The sequence below is a fragment of the Blennius ocellaris genome (genome assembly GCF_963422515.1).
Source record: "Blennius ocellaris genome assembly, chromosome: 13".
NCBI lineage: Eukaryota > Metazoa > Chordata > Actinopteri > Blenniiformes > Blenniidae > Blennius > Blennius ocellaris.
The window spans coordinates 18,687,968-18,713,885 of NC_137662.1; the positions used below are offsets into that span (position 1 = coordinate 18,687,968).

At 39.3% G+C, this 25,918-nt stretch overlaps 1 protein-coding gene across 1 annotated transcript in view; it reads left to right on the forward strand.

The window, feature by feature from the left end:
* Positions 1-10,400: 10,400 nt before the first annotated feature.
* Positions 10,401-25,918, forward strand: part of LOC308138140 (VPS10 domain-containing receptor SorCS3-like) — a gene marked incomplete at both ends in the record, with an annotated part of 53,297 nt that continues 37,779 nt past the window's right edge. The window contains one exon of the mRNA XM_080507122.1: positions 10,401-11,096. Coding sequence (XP_080363248.1) covers positions 10,401-11,096 — 696 coding nt within the window. The remainder of the gene's footprint in view (positions 11,097-25,918) is intronic.

Below are 25,918 nucleotides of genomic sequence, written 5' to 3' on the forward strand. Positions count from 1 at the left end.
TGATTTCTGAGTTTTAAGTGGGACTTTATGCAAACCCCTTTGAGTCAAGATCATTTGCGAAACTGTGACTAGAAATACCACAAAAAGGGGTTGTTTTTGTGTACTTAATGACATGTTTTACATCATACATAAAACTGTGAACATTCATTCAGCCTAATGTTAACTACAGACCTTTTTTAGGCTTTTAACTGAAGATCCTTTTAAACAACTCATCGACTTCAGAATGAGGCAAATTGAAGTGCTGAAATACAAAGTTATTTTCAGGTTATACGACTCATTGCTCCACACTTTCTTCAGGCAGAAGTAACACAGTCAGGAAGTGTAATCTGACACTGCTGGAAAACCACAAATATAGTAAGTCTGCAAAAGAGACTGCACAACAAAAGTGGAAAAAAATGCAACTAAATGACCGTCGGTTTCATTTTCATTCATTCATTCGCGTTAATTTCTGGTTTTCTCGTTTTTAAAAGATTGAGTTCAAATTTGATCCAGTTTCATTTTACTTTTAAAGGGTTCAACATATAGTTAACGGAACCATCGGTGATAGTTTTATACGGGTAGCTTTTGGTGAGAAGAAAGTGAGTTTCTAAGTTAAGACTATGAACGTTTTTTTGTATTCTCCTCAATATTGAAAATGTTTTTTTCTTCTTGTTGTTAATTTATTATTGAAGAGAATGCTTTCATCTACAATTAATCTGTTGTGAGGCAACCTGTTTCAGTCAGTGGCTGAAAATGTCAGTCTTTCCAGGATGTTGTGGCCTTTCTCTGTAATAATTTCCATCAAGAAATCAAGAGTTTACAGTCATTTTCTCCAAAATTGCAATGTAATTTTCTCAGCTTAATGGGATTCTCAGGGGAACATTTCAAGGCAGGGAGTGAACATTTCAAAAAGGCCTTTTGTTATTTCAACTACTGCTAAAAAGTGAGCCATGTAATCACTTGTGCTCCTTCTTTTTTGAAGATCATATAATGCATTGTATAATTACATTGTCCTTAAAAAGGGAAGGCAATTTGTAATAATCACAACAGTATGTAACCATTGCATTACAACTCCAATTTAAACAATTATAATAACGTCAGAATTACCAAACTGTCTTGAAATCTCACACATCCTGGACAATTCAGACCTTCTAGAAAAATGACACTTTCGAAAATTTGGATCTCTGAAGGCCATTGTTGAGCTAGTCTGTGTCTTTATAAAACCAAATATTTCACTTAAGAACATGCTTTTTTTTTTTTTTTACTTCCCGGCCGCAATTTTAAAGTAAGTCATATAAATGGGAATCATCTATCTGGAGAAAAACACTGTCGTCTAACTGGTGATCGTCTATCTGGGATGACACCTTCCCACAAGCCTAGAACTCAAAATTATATAGAATATAGAAAAAAATTCTATAAGTCACAAACTTTTGCATCTCGCATAACTTCGAGGTTTTAGGAATGGCGTTTTGATGGGGAGAAATTTGGAAAATTGCAAGTCCCACAAATGTTGCATCATTTGAATATTCTATCGAGTACACTATGGTTGAATAATAAATGTAACCCACTCATCAGCAGTCTAATAAACTCCTGGCCCATCCGCTCCTCTTTTGCAGACTGTAGTGCGGCTGTGTGGCGGGTTACTTCAATTCTGTAAAAGTTTGCTGCGCTTACTCCCACATGTTCGCAGCTACAATTCAACTTGTGCTCTCAGCAAACTGCAGCAGCTTGCCGCTACCGCGCTGCTTTTTCGCCTGAAAATGCGCAATCAAGAGTGATTTGTTGGCTGATCCTGGCTTCATGGTTAAATCGTTACTTCAAGCGGTGATCATTTCACAATGTGACTGACACGGATGCTTTTTTGCATGTATTTTCTAGCACATTAAACTGGTTTTTAGTGATGTGGTTGTTTGAGGGATTGTGATCTGACTTTGAAACATTAATGTTGAGTGAGTTTTTGCTCTCAGATTTTAAAGATGGGATTGCTAAATATCTCTTGTACCGCCCACCTGTTGCAGAGGAGCTTCTTGAAAGAACAAGCGGACTTGTTTTTATTCCTGGTCGCCTTTGTATCTGTTTAACGATTGATGGAGATGAGGTGAGAGAATAAAGTGAAGTGGTGAGTGAGACAACCAATTACTTGTCGTGTAATTACTTTTCCAATGAGACATTTTTCAAAAAACACTCATAATTATGCCCAATTGGAATGATGTGCAAAATAGAGATAAAACTCAAAAGTAAAGGACATTATGCTTGAAAATCACCACTGTCGAGGTTCAAAATGATTCAAATTGCCACACAGGAGTTGGATTTATAAAGTAATGTGGAAGAAAATGACATGCTGTGAGCTGCATGTCTCCACCGAGATTGCATAATTTGTCAAAAAACAAAAACATGTCATTGGAATGATTTGAAAATGTAATAATCCCATCACAAAATGAGCAGGCTGAGAGTGAATGTTCAATAGCATGAACTGAACATAATCCAAGACTCACGCAGCCATATTTTATCTGTGTGGGGAATGACTCGCATTGTGCCACAGAAGATACAGAAGCTTGAGCAGGGATATTTTCAGGAGGGAGTGTATTTGTTCAGTTTTCATTTTCATTTGTCCCCTCTTGCATATCTTCACGGGTGTGTGTTTAGCGCAGTCCTGGCCGTGCTGTGTGTGTGTGTGTGTGTGTGTGTGTGTGTGTGTGTGTGTGTGTGTGTGTGTGTGTGTGTGTGTGTGTGTGTGTGTGTGTGTGTGTGTGTGTGTGTGTGTGTGTGTGTGTGCACAATACATCTTCATATAGGCCTCTGCATGCAACATAGAGGTTTTGACAGATCGAAAACCAAAATCATTTCTCACATCACGCCACACTGGGCAGTGTAGATTTTTGATTAACAGCTGTAATCGAACTTGAGCCCCTCTCTCTGAGCTATTTCCCCTTGGCTGTCCAAAAAAGAACCACGTTGGATTTCGAGCTGTCTCAGACTTCAAAAGGGGGTGAGATGGGAAAGAAGCGAGGAAGTGCAAGCGGAGGCACATAGACACAGAGAGGGTGGGGTTGGTTCGAAGGGTGGGAATGTACTTGAAAGGGAGACAGGGAAACAAAAAGATGTGTGATTATATGTGCGTGTGTCTGTGTGTGTGCGTGCATGGGTGCTTTGTTTTTGTGCAGTGAGAGGAAAAGGGCTGTTGGTGGTAAGCAATTGTCAGCCAATAGACCTCCCCAAAAAGTAGGAGAGCAGAGGACGTATCACCTTTGGCCAAGTTCTAAAGCGCCCATTTAAAAAAATCTCAGAAAAGTTGCAGAGGGTTTTAAGCAGTATCGACTTTCCTCTCAGTCTGCGAGGAAAGCCTAAAGGAAAACCCGCTCAAAGTCCAAGTGAGCCCACACAGCTGATGTGCAAATGTGGGACAAAAATCCATAGCGGAGAAGACATTTCTTTCCCCTGGCTTCTCTGTTGTCAGCATAAAATATAACAGGACAGTAAACTGATACTACTTGTTTACGATGCTGGAGCAGAGAAGATGCCAAGGATAAGTGTGTGTGTGTGTGTGTGTGTGTGTGTGTGTGTGTGTGTGTGTGTGTGTGTGTGTGTGTGTGTGTGTGTGTGTGTGTGTGTGTGTGTGTGTGTGTGTGTGTGTGTGTGTGTGTGTGTGTGTGTGCGTGTGTGTGTGTGTGTTTGTTTTTTTTTATCAGTTGTCATTCCAAACACGTACGGGTGCTGTTTAATTTGCCATGTTACACCACAATAAATCTGCCCCAACATCATACTAATGCTAACAAGAGAGAGGGGGATTTGGATGAACTTGTGTCAAGCTGATTTTTATCACTTTTCTGATCTAATCTACTTCTCTTGCTGTTGTTGTATGCCATCCAGTCATGCTGGAACTAACTTAAACAACAACAACAACAAAATCCCACTCGATATTCAACTCCACCCAAGTGAGCAGTATGTTACTCCCACAAGACCATCTGACATAAAAACGCCTGGAAGCCAGGAACCACAAAACCCAGCTTGGGAGCATGTGATGATGTCTTTCCTTAACTCCAACATCAAAAATGATGTTCATATAAAAATTAAATCAGCTGTACTCAAACTTCTGCACCAAGACAGATTAAAAAAAAAAAAAACCTTCTGAAAAACCTTCTGAACTTTAGGAAGAGGAGTTAATTTGACTTCTCAATACATTATGATGCAAATAACCATAATTTGGCTCCACTGTCTATAGAAGTCTTCATTACATATGACCATGCATATGTATAAAGGCTGTCATTTTATTTCTTTCTGTCTGATATTAACAGCAAAGGAGACCCCACTGTCACCTCACGCTGTCAGCTCACTGTGAACCCAAGGTCAAATGTGGGTGTGATTTACTCTGATCCCTCATCATAATCAAATTTTTATGTTATGTCTGCACTTTGTGGCCCTCAACTACAGGAAATGTTGGTATCATGGATTGTATACTCTTTGAGAGGTGCTTGGTTGTGAAGTAGGGAACTGGGTGTGTCTGTAATTGATAAAGATATTGGAGAGCAAGTCACTTGCTCTCCTGATGTAATGGTGCTCAGATCACCATCACAGTTGCGTTATTTGTCAGTTGTACTACACATTTTCACTCATAGAGAACTGAAATGGCAGTTCCCTCTCACACAACAGTTTAAAAAATAGAAATTCCACTTATTATACAGATTTAGAAATCTGTTTTCTATTGAATAAACAATTTATACACATCCCGTGTACATTCTTTAATTTTGAGTTTTCTATAGATCACTGTTGAATGTAGTTGGCGTCTTTTTATTCATCAAACACGTGGTACAATGTATGGCTCAGCAGCGTAAATATTTAATTATTTGACCAAGTGTGTGTCAGCAATTCACTGTCGTGCTTAGTCTGCAGCCGTCTTTTATGGATGGATCAACAGCAATAGACACAAATAGGAGGGGAATTATTCAGAAGGGTGTGACCCCATGGGACCGAACAGACTCTACCCTTGTGGCTTCTGCATTTACCTGTTCAGCTTATATAATAAATGCATCAGTCTTCTACAAGCATTTTATCTCTGTTTGGGTAGCAGGGTTCCTACACAGTCCAAACACTAGGACACAATCATGCTGATAATTTAGAGTCACTAACTTATTGACAACAATACTTGTTTGGAGAAAGCGGCAGTACCTAGAGAAAACCCACACAGGCACGGAAGAACATGCAAACTCAACTGAAAAACACTGGCTTCGAGGTGAGTCCTTGTATTCATGCTGTTTATTTGTTTTTGTGATACAGATTTATGGGAATCATTTTTAATTAAATTAATCTGCTGGTTTGAAAAGCATCAAAAGCACATCTGAAAGAGTTCAGATGTAAATTTGTCTTGCTCAATTCACCTTTTGATAATAATAATATTTTAAAAAAAAATTGCCTAGTTTTCTCGAGGAGAAAGATCAGGTATTTTCAAAGTGGGTGAAAGAATTTCTGTTTTAGTGTTTTGCTCCCTGGTGGCAATAAACAAACATGTTCATTAAGAATGAACAGAGCGGCTTCATAATTGTATAATTATAATTGTTGACCATAATTGCTGGACAGAGTATGTTGACATATTCAAGCCAAGAGGATTCAAAACATTACTTGGAACCCATACAGTTCGCTAACACATATTCGCCGAGAAGTAGTTCAATAGAGAACAGAATTCATTTATTCATATTTCCTAACATCTTGTGTCTGTTCAGGGTTTGTTTGAAGGTTGTCACTCCAACACATGGCTGACAGAGACAGACAGTCACACGGGCTCGGGATGTCAGTTTCAAGCAATGGATTCTACCAAGGCTGGATGTGGGAGCAGAAGTGAGACATGCAAACCCAGTGCAGAAAACTGGAGACAGAAATGACAGCACCATTCACCCAGGCACTGTGCACTTCTTGTTAACGGATCATCCTATTATTTTAATGACATGGGTATCAATTTTTGTGGTTTTTGTCATTAATTCTAATGGTGATCTTAACTTTGTGCTCAGTGACATAATTGATTGGCTGTGATAACATTGCTCAGGGCTAAAAACACTATCAGGTTTATTCAACTTTTAAAGATATATTAGGATAAACAGGAGAGAACAACTCTTTAATGTCAAACTAAGAGAACAGAGTTAGCAGGGTTGAACAACCCTGTCTCCTGGAAATTATCTGTATGCGGGAATAATTTGTTTCCCCAATTTTGTTTTAAGAAGAAACACAACAGCTGCAGGGGTTTTGTGTCATGGCAACCTTCCTTCCCCATTAGTTTTATTATTTTTCCTGCAGCTACAGTCGTTCACACATGTGAGAAGGAGTTCAGGGTTGATGACAGGTATGTAAAGCTTTCACATAATAGACTAGGGTTTGTAGCATTTTAAAAACATTTGAAGAAATATGTGAAGGACTTTTGCCATTATGCACATTTTCTATATGAGTTTTATCAAAGTTTGGATCACAAGTAACTTCAGCTGTTCCCAGTCTCTCACTGAGCTAACACACAGGGAGATAACCTCAAATTTTTGCCTCTAATTACATAGAACTGCAGTTTTTCTTTTCCAACCCATTGCTGTTAGCATGTAAAACATATCAGAGAATATCGTTATCATATGTGCCACTGTTGTCAATGTTCTTAGGGTTTATAATGAATAAACAACAATTAAAATGCCTTATTACTGATATCAGCTCAACACCTCAGAGTTTTAAATATGTTCATTCATATTTCAACTTGATTTGGGGAATTAAAAGTCCAATTTTTCCCCCCCTCATGCTATATTTGTATGGTCATCAAATTGTATGGAGGACATCCTCTAGGAGTACAACAGGTCACAAGTGATGCCTTGTTCCTCTAAATGTTTGAGAAAGAAAAATCAGGATAAAAGAAATAGGTGGAAATGGGTATTATAGAGTATTTTCTACTAAATCCATAAGTGTAACTGTTGTAATAGTGCCAGCATGAAAAGACTTGCCAGATCTCAAAGGCTGATAACTCTAATATCTTATGAAGTGGAAAAACATCAACAAATCTCGCATTCAAGCACAAATTACTTCTTGGCGAGGCAACCTGGGCTGGAGGTTTGCAATGTGGTTCAAGCTTTGAAAAGGGGGATTTATCCTGCTACACTACTCCAGCTACAAATCATGGGAATTACTGAATATTACTGCGAGTTTCTAAACCAGCCTCACACCCCGAGGTAGCCAGTTTACCATCTCCATAAATATACCAAGTAGGTAAACTATGGTGATTTGCACTGTGTTGAGTTGGAAGCACCCTCTGTTCGTGAATGTTGGTCAAAGATTTGCAGGAAGGACGAAAGAGATTAGAATTGGCCCAGGACATTTGAGAGATCCCTGCAAAGCAAAACATCTCTGCTGTGTGTTACAGATGAACCTACAGCTTGAAGAGATCAAGTAGATTGTATTGATATCCTGACAGGCTTGTTGCTGCCTCCATCCTGTACAGAAGACGAGTGAAGAACAAAGACATCAAAGAGGTAATAGCAATACAGGGATTCACCAATGAGGAGAGCTGTGTTTTCGGTGACAGGGTGCAGTTTATTGCACTAGCAAACTGTCCTAAACTACTCCTCCCACTGTGATTTTAAAATGCCTTTCTTTCATCTAGACGATGAAGGAGGTACAAAATAAGTGTTTTGCCATCTGCAATAAAAAGGAAGTTTCTCGTTTTAATGGCATGGGTATAGCCGAGCGGGGAGTGCACCTTGCTGTTCATCTCCTGCATACGAGTGTGAGCTGTCTGGGTGATGGCCATTATGGTTCCTACTACTGCCTGTGCGTCCTCTCCGCCGGGATCACTGAAGTGTTGGAACTAACAAGCTTGGGATGCAGACAGCGGATGCACAAATGGGATTTTGTCCTGAAAGCTTTTGAGTTTGCTCCCTGTCTTCGGAAGACGCAGGAGAGAGGGTGGCAACGTTTGCGGGGACTGTCTTGAGTTATGCGCCAACAGAAATGAGATGATTACATCTGATAATCTCGCTAATGATCTACACTGGGGAGGGGAGCACATAAAATTGAATGAGCTACATCGATGTACACAGTTTCAGCCTCATCCTCTCATCTGTTTTTTTCCCTCTCATTCTCTTTCATTGGAGCTCCGATTTAAGCAGACTGCGAGATGTTCTCCACCCAGGAAGATATGCAATATTCCTTGTCATAGTTTAAGCACACGCACAGGATGTGGGGCAGAGACACAAACAGACAGACACTTTAAAACTGTGCCCCAAGATATTTCTTCATATAAACACAAATGCCTGTCTCTTCTTCTGTCTTATCCACCCCCCCTCTGCCATCCAGATACACATGCACACACAGAAAGCAGCAGAGAGTGAATCCGCACATTGCTCGCGGCCCCAAGGTTAGTACAGATTAAAAGATGTGTCATTGATGGAAAAGGCTCCTCCTCCCTCCCTGGCCTGTCACAGTGTGTTTAGGAACAACCCACTTCATTTTCGCAGCATAATGGGTAAACAGAGTGTGATCAGTCCAATTACCCCCTCATTGCAGAGGCGTTCTGGCGGGAATGGCCTGTAGAGCGAGTTAGCTTTCTGGCACGCGCGGTAGAGTTGCAACAGTAACACCTGCTGCCCGGAGCCCTCACTTGTATGAATCTCAATTTGTTTGTACAGCCATGCCAAAATACGGTGACCAAGAAGCGAAACCTTTGAGGAGGATGGCATTGATGGTCAAACTCATGATTCCTGTTTTATTTTTGTTTTTGCTGTCTGCACATGTGTGCAAGCAGGTTCAGAAGGGGGTGTTCTTGTGTCATCATCACGCCTTCAACTGGATTGTTTTATTCTTTACTGTGCAGCTTTCAAGGACTGAAAATTTTCTTATTCCCCCTCTGCACTACATTTTACAGCTGAGGAGATGCATGATTTTGCCATGGAGACCTAAACTACAGTACAGAAACAAGCAGTAGCCCTGAACATGAATTCTGAATAATGTCCATAATATAATTCTACCTGTTTTTAAGTGATATCCACCCTCAGAAACAGAAAGGTTGGATTTTTACAGTTTGTTTTATAGCCAACAGGACTGTTTGACATATTAGTGCAAGTATAAATGTCAGTGAATATTTTCAGGATCTACAATAATTTTACCTGCACAAGAAGCAGTAATTGTTTTCATTTTTTCCAGTATAGAACATACAATGCCATATCTGCTGATTGTCATTGTACTAATTAGTCTTTGAGACTGGAGAAGTTCTTTTGTTCATTGTTTGCCCCTTTGGCAGCTATTTGACTTTTTTGTATTAGTTTATTCTAATAACTTTCTGAAAAGCTTAAAAAATATTGACACAGAGTTTTTAGCAAGAACTGACAGAGAGCTCTGTCAGCAGGAAGTAGGAATTGCCTTTTGGGATTCATTTGGCTCTACTAATTGAAACTTATACCTTTGAAATGGCATATTGATTTGGCTGAAGCTCAATTTTTCCAAATATGCGCTGTAAAAATGAATGAATAACAGAAATTGTGGCAGTGCATACAGTTTCTTCTTTTCTAAAGGAGTTTGCGAATTGTTGCCTCTGTGGCGCCACAAAGTCATGAAGATGATGCCAAACATATTATTGTGGGACTTCAAAGTATCTTTGTTTCCTGGCCTATTGTGCAGTAGAATGCCTGAGGCAGTTTGTGTTGGTGGCCTAATTAAAAAAAAAAAAAAAAGCTCAGTGTCACTAGGTATACAGTGTTTTGTTTTGTTTTGTTTTGTTGTTTTTTTTCTGTTTTCAAAGAAGTCAACATCACTACAGTACAGCACTCCACCTTGAAATAATATCTGTTTGAAATCTATGTCTTTATCAGTAAGTGCAGGTGACTTTTCTACCTGATGGGCGCACGCGTGTGCGCGACTGTGCAGATGACAGGTGAACCCAGCGTTGATTGATGCAGGTAAATGATGTTTACCCTGAGGTTTCAGAGGAAAGGAAGAAAAAGAAAAACCTTGCCACATAGTGAACACAGTAGTGCAAAGCACAAATTACTTTTGCTGTCAGCGGTTCCGACTCAATCAAGCGCTGTTTTCGGACAACTTTTTTATAGGTTTACATAAACACCCTGTGTTACTTAATAAAAAACCTCCGTCGCGTCAGACACAAAAATGAAAATCCTGAAATATGTCAGAATGATTTCGAGTATTTATTTATTTATTTATTTTCCCCCCCATTCCAGGCGTCCTCATGAACAATGAGCTCTCACCGCTCCTGCAGTCACTCTCCGTCGCGCGTTTTCCTGATGCGCAGCGCCTCTCCAACTGCTCCCTCACTTTGACAAATTCCTGGACGTGAGCGGGTCTGCTGAACGGCTGCTTGCTGCTGAAGATGATCCCCTGAATATTTTAGAAGTTGAGCAGCCCTGCCACACTTCCCCCCCGCTGGTTGACGATCAGATTGGAAGAACACAATGGGACTTTTCTCATTTTGGAGTTTTTCTCTTTTGGCTTTCGTGTCGCTCTTCCCCTTTCACCCCAAGTTTGTGGCTCAAGCGGAAATAACTTTTCCCAGAACAATAGACAGATTTTATCGCCTGGAGGTAACGCCATTGGAGGCAGATGTCACCCCAGTGACAAAGGAGTTGAAAATCTCACACGAAGCCGACAATAACACGAAAGTTTTACGCGCGTTTGAGAAGAGGGTGTCCGGTGCTCTGAAAACGAACAATGGCCAGCAAGTGGGGAATGAAACACAGAGTGGAAGTGATGCACCGATCAACATCGAACCAAACATCCGTGGCGATATCCAGATACCCGTTCAAAAGTATGGCACCATATTTGAGGAGAGCCGAGAACGACCCACAGCCAAGATAGTATCAGAAAACACATTTTCTGTCAGAGGGAAAAGGGAGGAAAGGAGTGTGAGCGCAACATACAACGATAACGTGGAAAGGAGTATAAGTGGAGAAGCGCAGTCCAGGGAGATGTTTGTGGAGACTGTCCAGGGTGTTTCCAACCCCCGAGCCGAGTATCGGCGCTCTGGGGAGGAAGCCCGAGGGTCTAACCAGAGACAAAGTGAACCACACCTGGACACTTCTACTTTTGCTCTTTCGGGAGACTCGGCACACAACCAGGCAATGGTGCACTGGTCCGGGCACAACAGCAGTGTGAGTTTCAGTTTAAACATACCTTCTTCAAGATTCCACAGAACACGAATATGTCCCACAGAGTAATCCTTTTTTATTTTTTTCTTTGCTTGAGATGCAAATTTGAAACGTGATACGGATTTCCATGACACATTTTTACGCACAGCTGTTTCAGTGCGCACGGAGGTATTTCTATACCGCAAATGAATAATTATGGTCTAAAACACGATTTAAGTTAATCGTACATTTGTTCTTTTTAGATTTATATTTTTTTTTCTCTGGTTGCCTTGCAAATGTCGCGAATGTATGCGCACTGTGCGCCTTTTGGATCGTACGCCTGATGGATGTGACTGCGCACTTGCAGGATTCCCTCTCACCTACTTCAGCTAGAATAGAGTCACTAATTTCAACAAACTGTTAGTCTCTTGAACTTTCAATTAAGAGCCCCCCCCCCCCCCCCCCCCCCAGGTAAATTTGATGCGACACTGAGCTGTGAGAAGGGGCAAGCATTTTGGCAGCTATCACAAGGCATAAATTATTTATGGGGTAATCAAGTAATGCCTCACAGGAAGGTGTAGTGGCCACAACTTAAAACGAATTCTGTCCAACTTGGCCCTTAATGTAATGCAGAGGTGACACTAAGTGACCTTTCAGCAAATTAAACAAGCTTTTGTCATTGACATTTAGCTCACACTTAGCAGTTGTCCAATTTTCTGGGTGAATGCAATGTTGCAGTATGCTTGTTTTTGAATATGATTCCAAGCTTTATACTCTGAAATTGCCTAATGAGAATGTGCACAACTTAAATGGGTGACTGGACATAGCAGTAACCATCCAGGCTTGTTCATTGTTCATCTAAAACACACACACACACACACACACACACACACACACACACACACACACACACACACACACACACACACACACACACACACACACACACACACACACACACACACACACACACACACACACACACACACACACACACACACACACACACACACACACACACACAGCTGCATGCTCAGGTTGTGGTTGCACAACATTTTACCATCACAAAGACAAAACCATGGAGATTTTATCTTATTTTACATACACAGCATGCACAAATGTTTGCAAGCAGCAGCATTTATCAGGTACAGAGATCTTAAAACTACAAAGAGCCCCTTTCAAAAAAAAAAAAAAAAAAGCTGCTCTGCATTTTTACTTCAGGTAATTTAGATCACCTTAGTTCACTGGGCAAAAGGGTGTGAGGCAGGAACATTAATCTCCGGCCACATCTAAAGATTTCAGTGTCCCAGAAAACCTGCAAATATTCTTTTATTACGCAGAAATGCAGGTATATTGTACCAGGTGAATTATATAATAGAGCCTCTAATTGTATGTTACATACTCTGATTTGCGCTGCTTGTCATAGTTATAGAGGCATCACAGATGAGAGCCATGTGGATCAGTCCAGAAATGCACCTTGTAAAATCTTATTTGGGAGATGTATCGTGAAATATGCCTTTGGTATGAGACGTCTTCACCAACGATGGCCTTTTGTACTGCAGGACACTGTTCACTGGATCATCACTGATGGGCTTGTCACTGCAGCCAGTCAACATTTGAGATTTATACAGTCTGAACTCCTGTCCGTGCTCCCAAAAGTACGAGTGAAACTGCAGAGCATAAATTGATGGCATTTTACGACTAGATGTTAGAGCTTCGGCTGTATTAGATGTAAATGACTGATAATAAATCCAATCTTAAAGGGACATTTGAAGGGAAATTACTTCATTCTTGTGGTGTAGGGTAGTTCTATCAAATATTCACTTCAAGACTTTGCCTGCGATCTGGCCAAGATGTAGAATCCCACAGGGAGTAAAATGAGGAAAGAGGTAGAAGGTGACGGTGAAACTGCCAGTGGAGGAACTCCTGAGTTTGGATTTGATAAAGAAATGAATTGGGTAAAACCTCAAATCTGTTTAAAGATCCATCCCTCAACTATTATTCAATTTTGGTGATTGTCAGAGACATCAAAGCCTCAAGTCATAGCTCTCTGATCTGACGGCAGGAGAGATAACATTGATTGGACTTGACCATGGGAATAAAACATACATGCTACACAAATTCATTTTTAAATCCATGCTTCTTAACTACATGTGGTATTGATTTGCTGTGCATGTCTCTTGCTCCTCCAATCTGTTGTGAATCTGAATGGGCATGGTAATATGAAGTGGCCTGCTTTGTCATAATGTGTGCTCTGAATATGTGCAAAACAGAAATTAAAGTGATTAAAATACTTCTAAATATTGGCTGGGGGGTGTCCTGTCATGGCAAAATAATATTTAATTCAATTTTTTTTTTGCCTCACATGGGCGCTCAAGCTGTGGTATGACTATGCCGGTAATCTTTTTAGGCAGATATTGCGGCATGTCGTAGACTCAAGGGATGCAGAAACACCCCACCCCCCTGGAGGCAAAAGTCTTAGTGTGCAAGCCAGCTGGTGGTCAGGGAGCTATCGGCAGCCAAATGATTTTTAGACTCCTGACTGACCATTTTCACAAGCTCCTCACACACGACTGACCAAAACTGGGACAGTGTGTTGAAGCTGAGGACGGTAATGAGGTCTTTATCGACTACACATCTCATGAGGTTCCAGTGCAGAATGACACTGTGATTTGTGTAAATAAAGCCTGCATACCACGAAGTAATGTCTGCCCATCCTCACTGGCCTGCTATTAGTAGAGGGGGAAGACACTGATGAGGCCAGATGTTCTTCTTGGCCACACAGTCAATCTACTTGTTTTTTGTTTTTTTGTTATTTCTTCCAGTGTGGCAATAGTCAAACCAATAAGTCAGCTTGGTATAACGTTGTCTTTTTTGCCGTGACGGACTGGAAACGAGAAAGACCCTCTGGGCCATGTTGTTGGCGTGCTTAATCAGAATGAGGCCATTATTGTTGCACATAATCTCATTGGTATAAATAGATAATAAAAAAGAGGAAATGGCACTGCCCTGGGGGACACCTGTGTTAAAAACCGGTTCATTAGACAGACAGTCTTTCCATTTAACATGCCAGAGCTGGCTGCACAGAAACTCCTTGATCCATAAAATCAAATGGAATTTGTTCCCAATTCACAAAGGCATTTGACCAGAGTTTGAGGCGAATTACAGGATGATGAAAAGTACATTAAAAAGCTGTCACCGTTCTAGTGCTTTGAATGCAACAAATGAGAACATTGCAATATGTGGTTTCTTTACTTGTGGGGTCCCTCCTTTGACATTTACTAACATGCATGCATTATATTTACTGTATACATTTTTTTTAAATTTCACCATCATGATTTATGATAAAGTCACAGAAATTAAACCAACCATGTCACTTTCAGTCAAAGGTGCACCCATGTGACCATGTGAAGCTCTCTGTATGTTTTATCCACCCCATAGTTGCAACCCCAAGGGATTCTGATCCATGCTACGTTTCATTTTCTCTCATTGTGAACAAATTACTTGTTGCTGTGCCAGAATTTTTGGAGACTTTTGAGCATTAGGGAATTTCTCTATTTTTATTTAGTGACTTGTCTCCTAATGTTTTTGTTTGTTGTTTTTGTATACCGATATGGATGTAAAAGTTGCAGCCCCAAACCACAAATGAACAGCAAAATATATCTTTTACTTCTTCCTACCAAGAGCTTTTTCGGTGTCTACCTGTTTGTTCCTGGAGGTGTCAGTACCACTCGCCTCTTCATTAATCCAGCCCGTCTCAAGCCTTTAGGGGTGCACTGTCCACTGATGTGATTGTAAGTTGCTGATTGAAACTGCAGCAATCCTTTGTACTGCATAAGAGGGCTTGAGTCAAGCTCCCAGAGCAGGCAGAGTTAATGGTGCTGACCATAAGCCTGAGTGAGTGACGCGTTTTCTCATGTGTTGCAGTTAACCGCAGTTTGAAATGTATTGCTGGCACAGGTTGTTCTGGTTCACTGGAGATTGTTGTGGTTGTGTAGTCTTCACGTTCAGCCATCCGTCATGTTACTTTTGCAATGGGAGTGGCATGAGATGGGGGCTGTGACAGGCCAGAGGCTTTAACAGCTCCTGGTATTGTAACTTTGGCTAAAACAGTAAAGCCAGAGGTTCAGGACTTTATTCTGGTGCCTCTGTCAGATATAATGAACTTAGGAAGCCAAGAATAGCTTCATCATCAACGCGAGGCAATACATTCAGTTCACACCAACATGTGGTTTGGTTAGCCACAATCAGAGTTGTGATCACATAAGCAGGAGTGAATCTCCACAGCTCTTTAAACCACTGAATCAAACACCATGATCACTGATAAAGCCAAAAAACACATCTTATCTCATAACAAACGCTCATGTTTGGCTCCTGAGAGTGCACTCAATATGTGGGATGCATAAGAAAGGGGTTGTTGTGTAAACTAGAGCAGCTTTGCCAACAGTTGAATTATTGTGGCCACTTGACTTATTCGGTGTCAGGTTTGCAGGGTGTTCCTAGTCTGCAGTGTGAGATAGAACGAACTGTCTGATCTGAGGTGATTCCACTGAGCAGTGTACAGCACTTACAGGCTCTGTTGTCAACACCTTGGTGCCAGATAACACACAGCACGTTCAGATGTCTTGGTAAGTCAACGACCTGGCGAACCACTGCTGATGTAATAGCACACAAACAAATGACGCCATGCAAAGGTGGGACGTACGCTGCAATGGTTTCCTCTCCAACAATCACTAGAAAAGCAAAAATGTGAATTATGCAAATTCCTATGAAGGTAACATACTGGATCATGTGTGTAGTCTCTGTCTACTTCCAAACCAAGTAATAATAGCTGGACAGCAGCTGCCAGTCATTAAAAAACAGTCAAGTTATTTCATTAAAGGTGTGTCTTCAAATCAATTTCAGCTCACGACTGATGTACGAAATCTGCTTTGTGTTCTCAGTTATGCATAAAAATTCCATGTCCTCACGTACTCACATTTGTATGTAAGTGAAGCCAAATTATCTCAAATCCGCTGCCGCCTGAGTATGTGTGGTAGTGACAGGGGTCATAGAGCCGTAACATTAAGGTCACATCCATAACTCGTACTTAACGCAGCTGTCAATCAGAGCCACAACACTTTTTGTATTATTCAATAACGACTCTCAGGTGAAGGCATAAGGAATGACCAGTATGTTAATAAAATAGCTAAACTCAGCTAGTGTCTAGAAAATAGTTTAGTAGAAGGACTATTTACTTAAGATATGTTATTTGCGATTGATAATTATCAGTACAACAAACTACAGAAGGTGACAACATGTTTGGAATTCACACCCTGAGTCCCGTCTTTTACTACATGATCTGAACAGTAACTTCGCCATAGCATTGACTAAGTGAGTTTTCATATCAGTGGTCAAATAGCAAACATGAACATTTATTGCCGTTACTATCAGAAAAAGTAGATAAATTCCAGCCAAAATATATTAAACCTTTGATAATGGACTTGATATTAACCAAACATAATGTACCAGAACTGTTCAAAGTAACTTATACATACCAAACTGTGATGTATTTACATTTAGTTGTTATTTATTACATTTAGTTGTTATTACTACCCTCACCAGCAGTATGACGTGCTTTGATTTCACGACTATGTACTCTTCTTTCACATTCAACTTATTCTCTGAAAGCCACACACTAACTATCCATTATTTAATGACATATATATCAACATCCCTGCATATCAACACTTGTTACCATAGCTATTGGTTGATCACTAAATATATCCTATACAGGGCTATGAATGTCTTATTTTCAGCTTCAGACCTGTAACCATGCAGCAGGCAGGAGTTTGTTGAAGAAATATTCTGGATTGGCCATTTTTGATCATATGCCAAGAAAGAAGTGCTCACATTGTTATTTAATTTTTCTCTTTGCCTTAGTTTTATTTTATGGCACACAGGATACAAGTTCCACCCTCTATGAAGTAATAATTCAGTGAAATCCCAGTTTTTACTCCTCAAATGACATGCATATGTGCCCTTTTTGTCATGAATCATTTGTGCTTGGGGACCATAATGCATCACACCAACATATCCTCTCAGCTCTTCCTCAGCACTTCCACTTCCTCTCAGATTGCATTTTAAGCAGCAAATAAAGGCCCACCATCCACTGTATGTACAAGCCCACTACCACTCCTTTATTTCTTTCACTTTATCTCTCAGACCTTTTAACATGCACGCACGCACACACACACACACACACACACACACACACACACACACACACACACACACACACACACACACACACACACACACACACACGCACACACACACACACACACACACACACACACACACACACGCACACAGAGTGATATTTCAACTTTAATCAAAGAGACGAAGCGGGTGCAGAGTTGTATTTGACAGGTTTGCATGTGATTAATTAGTTTAATAAGTGTCGCAGTGAGGTAGACACATACTATAACTGTGATTAGGTTATGAAAACAAATTTATGCATTTTTTGATTGGGAAAATAATAAAATTGAAATTCAGATTGGGAGGCAAGTTTATTAATCATCATGGAGATACAAGCAATACCACTACATGAAACAAGTTTTGATTCCTAAAGGTCACCGCTAATTTTATCTTCATTTTCATCACTGTTAATGTTAGTCAAAACCGAGAGATTCCAATTTGGTAATGTTGAATTCAGAGACTTGCTCCGCCTTTGTTCGCAGCAGCACAGCGCCGACTATCATGTTTAAGGATGACTGGTATCGCTCGGGTGGCAGTCGGCTTAAATAATGGTTCGACTTGGCACTTTACAGTGACAGAAATGTATTAGTAGCGGGGGGAAAATGGTTTTTGCTATCTAGCGAGATACAAAAGACCCAACCTAAAGCACCACACGCACTGTGCAATCAATGGAGATGATGGAAAACTTCCAAACGCAAAATGACACATTTGGAAAAAAAAGGAGAATACTCACTCAGTGGGTATCCTCTAACAAATCCTCTAAAATGACTGGCTGCTTTCACTCTGTATGACAACAAGCACACATAAAAAAATTAAAAAAAACACCCCAAAAGAATGACAACAGATTATTTTCACAATTGAACACAGTGTAAACAATCAAATAAATTGAGATTGAGATATAACGACATTAAAATTCAAATCCTGGCCAAAGTTAGACTTTGGCCAGACAAACCCCACAGAAGTACTTTTCACATTTTTTACTTCACTAAAAGTAGAAGTACTAAACTAACTTTTACAATCGTAAAGTTCTGAAAAGGAAAAACTCCAAATTATTTTTTTCCCATCTTCATTTAAACTCAATCAAGTCTAAATTCTTGCTCTGCTGTTATCTTTTCAAATTTTACAACAGTCAGCTTAGTTAAGGTACTACTTTGATATATTCAAGAAGAAAACACACCGGTAAAATTATTTACGGATGAAAGTAGAAAAAAGGTTGTCAGGAAGAAGGAAGAATTTGACTTGGAAGTGAATCAGCATTTTGTATCATGTCTGCTTTTAATTTCAGAGGAGTTGGTCATGACAGATGGGTTAAACTTTAAAATTTAATTTCCATTAGAAAACACAGTCGTTGCATTATGTTTGATCAAAAATAAAGATTAAAAGATTAATTAAAAGCATCCAAATAGACTGTGATATATGACTGCAAGTGTAGGGGATAATTATACGCAATAAATACAGAGCATTCATTGACACACCTGAGGTTATCCCAGGATGCTTATCTTAAAGTCAGTTTAAAACACTCCTGTGTGCCCTTAACCCATGATGAAACCTGTTGAAGAGCATCACACTCTTCTAAATCATATATAATTCACAATTTATAGCTTAAGAAGGTTTGTTGGATACATTTGTGACTGAATCTCTATAAAAGATTGGCGCTATGTTATTTATCATCTCTGTCCTGCTACATAATCCAGAAAGTACCTTCAATAGAGCTAAAAGCATTGCTCATATGTTTTTAAATGTACTATTGTTCACTCATGCACAGTTTTCCACAGTTAAACCTATTTTTGGAATGAATTGGCTAAACTAACTGGAAAGACAAGAAGCTTTATGAGAGCATACAACAATGGCAACTTTGTCAATATTTTGCAAAAATAAAAGTAATCATGCAATACCTGATCATCATAAATGTGTAGTTTTTAACCAAAAAAATACAACAGGAAAACACGTAGAAGAGACCAAATGGAGTTTTGTTACTTTCCCGATAAGGGCTTAACAAGGCATAAAGCTTTATTATACACAGCTTGATTTTCAAGCCCATTTGGAATTAGTCTCCTATTGTGAAACTGTAGAAGTTCATCTATGTTGCTGGTGTTTTTCTCTCTCTTTACTCAAGGCCTTTTCTCCACGACTGAGAGGATTTTCGAGGTGTGAGGCATGAAAAATTAGAGCTATACAGTTAAAGGCCGAGTCATTAATTCTACTAAGTTCTGCTCTGTATGATATAGTCCTTGAAAAATGTGAGTTGGGGGGGGGGGGGGGATCTGCATGTTATACGGTTTAAGATAAACTAATGTTCCTGTTCTGCTTCAGCCGGGTTCCTGCACTTCTTTATGCCTGATAATAGTGATTCTTTCAACACAGTGATAATGGGTAAAGGTAAAAAGGCTGAATTATATACACAGGCAAAATAAAGCTGCCACATTTAAAATAAAAGAGAACTATGTGCACTCGTTTACATTTAATTTAGCCCTTGTGGGTCACTCATCCGAGTTTTAAAGAGCAGGAAATAAAGATATTTGGTTTTACATTTTGGGAGTAAAAGTAAAGGATACATGAAAAGTCTTCTGCCAAGTCTTTGTGCTCACTGACAGCATGCTGATTATATTGAAAACCCGTGCAAATTGTCATCATTGGGATTATCATGAGAAAATAAATTATACCAGCAACTAAATGAAATCTCATTACAGTAACCATTTCACACATCCTCTAAAGCCAAAGCCAGTAGATTTTAATTCCTGATTTCACACTGTGAAATCACACTTTTCTGATCGACGCACTCTTATTTGTCAAACTGTGATGATCACAATATTAAAATGAGCATCTTAACAGTTTTTATTTGATTTGATTTGATTATTTTTTTTTTTTAACTGAATATATGTTTAACCCACCCTTTCCACACTGGGCTAATTTAATTCCCCTCACATCAGATTGTGCTTCTGTTGCCCACAAAACATGACTCTTTATGACATGCAGATGTTCTGCAGACAGCCACCATTAGGATGCTGCAACACGAATCAGCCACTCGCCGTAATTAGCATGTTTGAAAAGTGGGTCCCCATACATGAGTTTAAACACCGTTAAATTTGATTGTTTTTAAGAAGCAAATAAATAATTAACCAGTGCAAACAACCAAATCGCTCAGATTGTCACATTATCCACAATTCATGTTGAAGGACGTCATCGCAGCCGCAATTATTCAATCAGCTCAAATTGAGTCAACGCGAGAAACAAAATGGTTAATGGTGTTGGCGGAACTATCAACCATGTGCTCTGGAAATTATATTTGATGAGGAATAATTTGTAGGAACATGTTTTAAAGGAATCACAGGGTTGTTTTGATCATGTCTTTATCATATACCGGTAATGCCTGCAATGAGGAAAACTCAGGACATAATTTGATGCTCTACATGTGTTTTCATACAGTTCCCACATATACAGGGATTTATGTATTCAACTGAATCACACTAAAATGGAGGCTGTTGTGTTTGGGAGATGACGGTCCGGCTTAAACATGATAAAGTGCTCTCTTCCAAACCTTCACTAAAAAACAAAACAAAAAAAAGCTAATTGTATGGGCGACTAAAGGATGTAAAGCTCAGCTCGTTAAAATATCCACCATGACTTTTGCAAAGCATTTTCCATTCAATGCAGCAATAAACCTTGTCTTTCTCTCACATTCCAGCTCCGTTTTTAAATATGAATGCAATGTTTAAACGAGCTCTTAATTCAGTTATCCATTTTTTATGTAGCAAAACTCTTTCAAGTCGTAGAAAGCTATCTCTATAATTACATTCACTCTAACAGGTGAGTTCTAATTTGAGCATTCGTAAGCTCTCGCAAAGATTTAATCATGAAACTAGAACTTTCAGTCACATTTATCTCGGGGACTAAATTTAGCAACTTCACAGTTTGTCTAAAGATACCAACTTAATGACAGTCACATAATATATGGGTGAGTATCTCTATTAAACATGAATGTTTTTGTCAGCTTCACTTCTGCAAACACGATTGTATTTAATCTCTTTATTCCCACTCAGTACTTCTGTTGAATTGAACTTGATAGGATTTAGAAAAAAAAAAATATGATACCATGTTTGAACATTTGCAATGTACACATGAAAATGTGGCCAGAGACTAGTAGGGGGGAGGATCACACTCACAGCCGCTTTTGTATATTGCTGAGAGTGGGTGTGTCCGCTAGGGTTTGAATTCACTGCAATAATTTGATAAATCAGGTTGGGAACTGCTGAAAGAGTATGACTCAGGTACTTCAATGCAAACAGCACATTATTATAGGACGGTAGGCGTCTGAAGGACAGTAATAACTGCACAGTGTATTTATTTTCAAGTAAATTCAGTTATATTTTTCATTATTTTGGAGATTACCAAGCTTAGTGAAATACATTTGTGCTCAGTTTTACACTTAGCAACAGATTTCACAATGTAGAATTGACAAATTCTGGAATCTGTGATGCACATAGGTGGTTTGAATTCTTGTCTTTATTGAGAAAATGTTCCTAGTTGAAGTTTGGGTTGGATTTGGATGATTTTGCTATTGGTGTACACGTTTTCTGTGAGCCCTATCGTTGTGTGTCACAGTCCAAAAACATACATCTGAGGCTAATTACGGAGTCTAAATTGCCTGTAGGTGTGTGTGTGTGTGGTTGTGTGTCTGTGTGTGCCTGGATGGTGAACTGGCCAGGGTGTAACCTATTATCAGCTTGAAGTATCTCCACCGTCCAGCAAATGTCCTGCAAATCATGCTGGATAAGGATACAGAGAAGACAAATATATGATTTTAACTATCTATTTCTGTGATTTGAAAATGCAAAATACCATTAATAAAAATATCTATTTTTGCATGATTTTGTCCTATATAGGGTTAATGCACTGACATGTTATATATCCAGTTAGTTTCCTGTCATAGGTGCGGTTAATAAATGAAGAGGGACATGGCCTGTTTCACTCGACTGCTTGTAAAACTTTTTACTTCAAAAATGATTCAAGAAAAAAACAAAAAACAAACAGAATATGGCAGAACATCCCAAAACAAAACTTACCCTTAATTAAATTAGAAGTAACCCAACTGTGCAGAAAACCGCCGACCGCCACTCTCCAACCGCCTCGCCATCGCTTCAGTTTAGTGCAGGAACGTCGCACCGAACGCAGTCGCAGTTCCCTCAGACGCATTCCCGCTAAAACAAACATATCATATATAAAAGTGATTTCCATGTCAAACAAACCTTAACAAGTTGCCAGACGCTGCCTGTATGAAAAATGCAAATAAGTGACGGGGAAGAAAGACGAAATGAGGATATGTGGGACACATTTAGCTTGTGATCTGAGTCTCACAGCATTGTTGGCAGTGAAGGGGGTCATTTTAGGTGGAGGGCTTCTCGCTTCCAAAATCTCAATTTGGACTCACTACCGCCTTTGGCTGCGACTCAGACCACCCCGGGCAGAAGCCAAGCCATTAGGAGCCAAAGCTGTGAAGGAACAGAGGAGACGAGAAGAAATGTCTCAATGACATTAGCTTGAGACTTACTTCTCTAAAATGGAAGCCAGTTTCCAAACTCATCAAAAAAAAAAAGAATTATACGCAATTAGATTTCATAATTATTCACTCTGCCACATTTTCAATCTTGGTTGTGCTTCATGTCTTAATGAAACACAGGATTTATCACCAACAAGAGAAGTGTAGTCATGCTATTGTACCTCCAACCTCTGAACTCCAAATATGAGTAATCACTAAAGCACAGCTCCAAAAAAAAAGAAGGAAGAAAAAAAGGCTGCCAGGGAAAAATGTTAATGTTGTATTTTTGGCTCTCCACACTACTTACAATGCATCAAATTAATTTCAAATTGCAATGAATGTGACTAAAACTTTGTCAGATGTGTCAAAACATTTAAATGTCGTCTAAAATTGCCATCAAATTTGTCCTTGAATGCTGCGTTTCTTGTTTTCCACCTTTTTAGGAGGCACAACAACATGAAAACAAAAGAACGGAAGAGAAAACGGCCAGGCAGCACTTTATATTTCCATACCGACTCCATCAAAGAATGTTTCCTGACTTTTTACTGCATGTTTCTTTAAAAACAAAACAAACATAAAGCAGACCAATCAAAATCCTATTTCTTACTGAGGGCAAACAGATTATTCTGTCTTGTTGGTTGCAGGAAAACGCACATGGTCCCACAAAAAAAAAAAAAAAATCCTCACAATAGAGCTGTATTTGAACTGAAACCCCTTTTATATTCAGTCCATTTCATTAATTTCCTCTCCATAATGGCCTGAATTGATTGGTGAAACCTCTCAAGCTCGGAAGCATCAGGGTTATATGACCAAAGCTCAGGACTCGGGTGGATAGGCAAACATACAGAGAGCAGACTAATGCACAAGGGACATTTCGCTGGGATTTACTTGATGAAAGCAGCGTCCCCCGGAGTATGTTTTCACCTGCAAAAGTACAAACAATCAATTGGGTCCACAGATAAGATGGGGACGGAGTAAGGCCTCTCTTTGACCGCACCATTTCTCTTAAAAGACATTTGTCTCTCTGCTAAGTGCTCTGCTTGGGAGACGTCCTCACAGAGCCACAATCAAGATGTTGTGTTTTTCTCCCTCCACCCACTTGCAGTGCATCTTGATTTTGCCCTCGCTGCTGTCAAGCCTTAAAGAAATTTATGCAAATTTGGAACCAATACTGTGTTTCTTTTCTCTGCAGGTGTTTGCGTCAGATAATTTCTAATGGATGCATGAATATATTAATCTTTAATCTTAGGGAGGAAAAGTGGAATAACAATTTATGACTATCATGCTGGAGATGTTGTGACACTTAAGTGTTCAGCTCATTTCGATATACAGATTACTTCCTGCATCTGCATCGGTACGAGATTTTAAGCATGTTTGTCTGAATCCCACTTGGCTCAACAGAGGAGACAATACAATCAGTTTTTATCTGACTTGAATGGCGATCTTTTCCCCTCATGGCACAGGAGATGAACATTAACGTTGATAGTCGGGCGACAGACCTGAAATGTGTTTCGGCGTGGGAAGGAGATCTGAGACATTAATTAGATAGTTGACTTAAGGAAAGCACAGTGTTTGTCAAATTGCTCAAATGACTCTTTCTTGCCCTTGGCTTCTGTCTCCCTTCCCTTAATGAAGTTGAGAATGTAATGAGCTTAACGACAAATGAAACAGGTTTTTATTTTTGTGTCCTCAGGATTGCATCTGCGTTAACAGGCCAGTGAATCGCAGTGTAGTGAGGTGAACAATGGCATTCCAGCTTGCTCCTCCCGCACTGATATGCCAGCTTTTGGTGCCTGGTAATGGCCAGGATGCATTAGTGGGTGTCCATGGATCAGTGTTATTAGGTAGACTTGGCTCATCCGATCCCGTTCTACTTTTTTTTTTTTTTATCCCGCCTCTCATCTCTCAGACCACATCCTCTACTTTATATGTAAAACTGTAATGGTGGGCAGTAAATTTGTGGGTAACTCTTGTACACTGACAAGTTAAATATGAATATATTATGTAAAAAGTGGATATTATCTGAAGAAAATAATAGTCTTTCATATACAGAATCTAGAAATCTCTTATTTTGCGAAGTGTTTGTGTGAATGCGTCTTTCCTGTTCATCATATCTGCGAGAATGTATTTCTGACCTTTTTTTCACATTGTTTCATTGCACACTTTTCTGAATGTAGTTTTTAAAGGTAGTCCATAGGTAGGACCTGCAAGAGCAAATAAATAGTCATCCTGCAATTCAAAGACTGTGTGTGAAATCATTATAGTCCTTTATAGCACCCTTTTGCAACATTAGCAAATAATGTGCTTTTAAAAGTTGCAATAAGCATAAGTGCTTACAGTGTTTTAAATTTAGTGGTCCTCTGTGAAAAATGTTGCATTTTTTTGAGTTGTTACAGCTTTACTGAAGACCTGTTACTTACTTTATGAAAGGATCTTCACACCTATAATTTTACTGTAACTCTGCTTTTGATTGTGGCAGTTTGGCAGTTTGATTGTAGATGAAGACTTTGTTGGAACTCTCAGAAGGAATTAAAGTTCAAAGAAGAAAAGTGAAAAGAGGGGCAAAAATATCTAAATCTTTTCCATTATATTTTATTATAACTGTATTTTAAACTTAGCTTTAAGATAAAACCTTCCCCTCATACCTCCATATGTGTCTGAAATTACCTAATTGTCAACTAAGAAAGTAAAACCTGTTGATGGAGTTTGATTAATATTGACCCTGATATCAGTTATACCATTCTGCAGTATCTGTTTTTATTGGTTAGTCTTGTCTAAAATTAACATTTAAGACATTTTACAACAACATCGTGCCAAAAGGCACTTTGGTTACCTTTTGGTTTTTTAAATGTGCTTTATAAATAAAGCTTGATTGATTGATTGATTGCTATTTATGACACTATACTTTTATTGGCTCTGTAATTTGAGCAGTGCAAAAGTAAATGATTACAAACTGTTGATTCAACAACAAAAAACATTGTAATTTACTCCAGTGGTGGAAGATACACAAGGGTTGTACTTAAGTACAAATACTGCTGCCATTAACATTTTTTAATGGTACTCAATCATG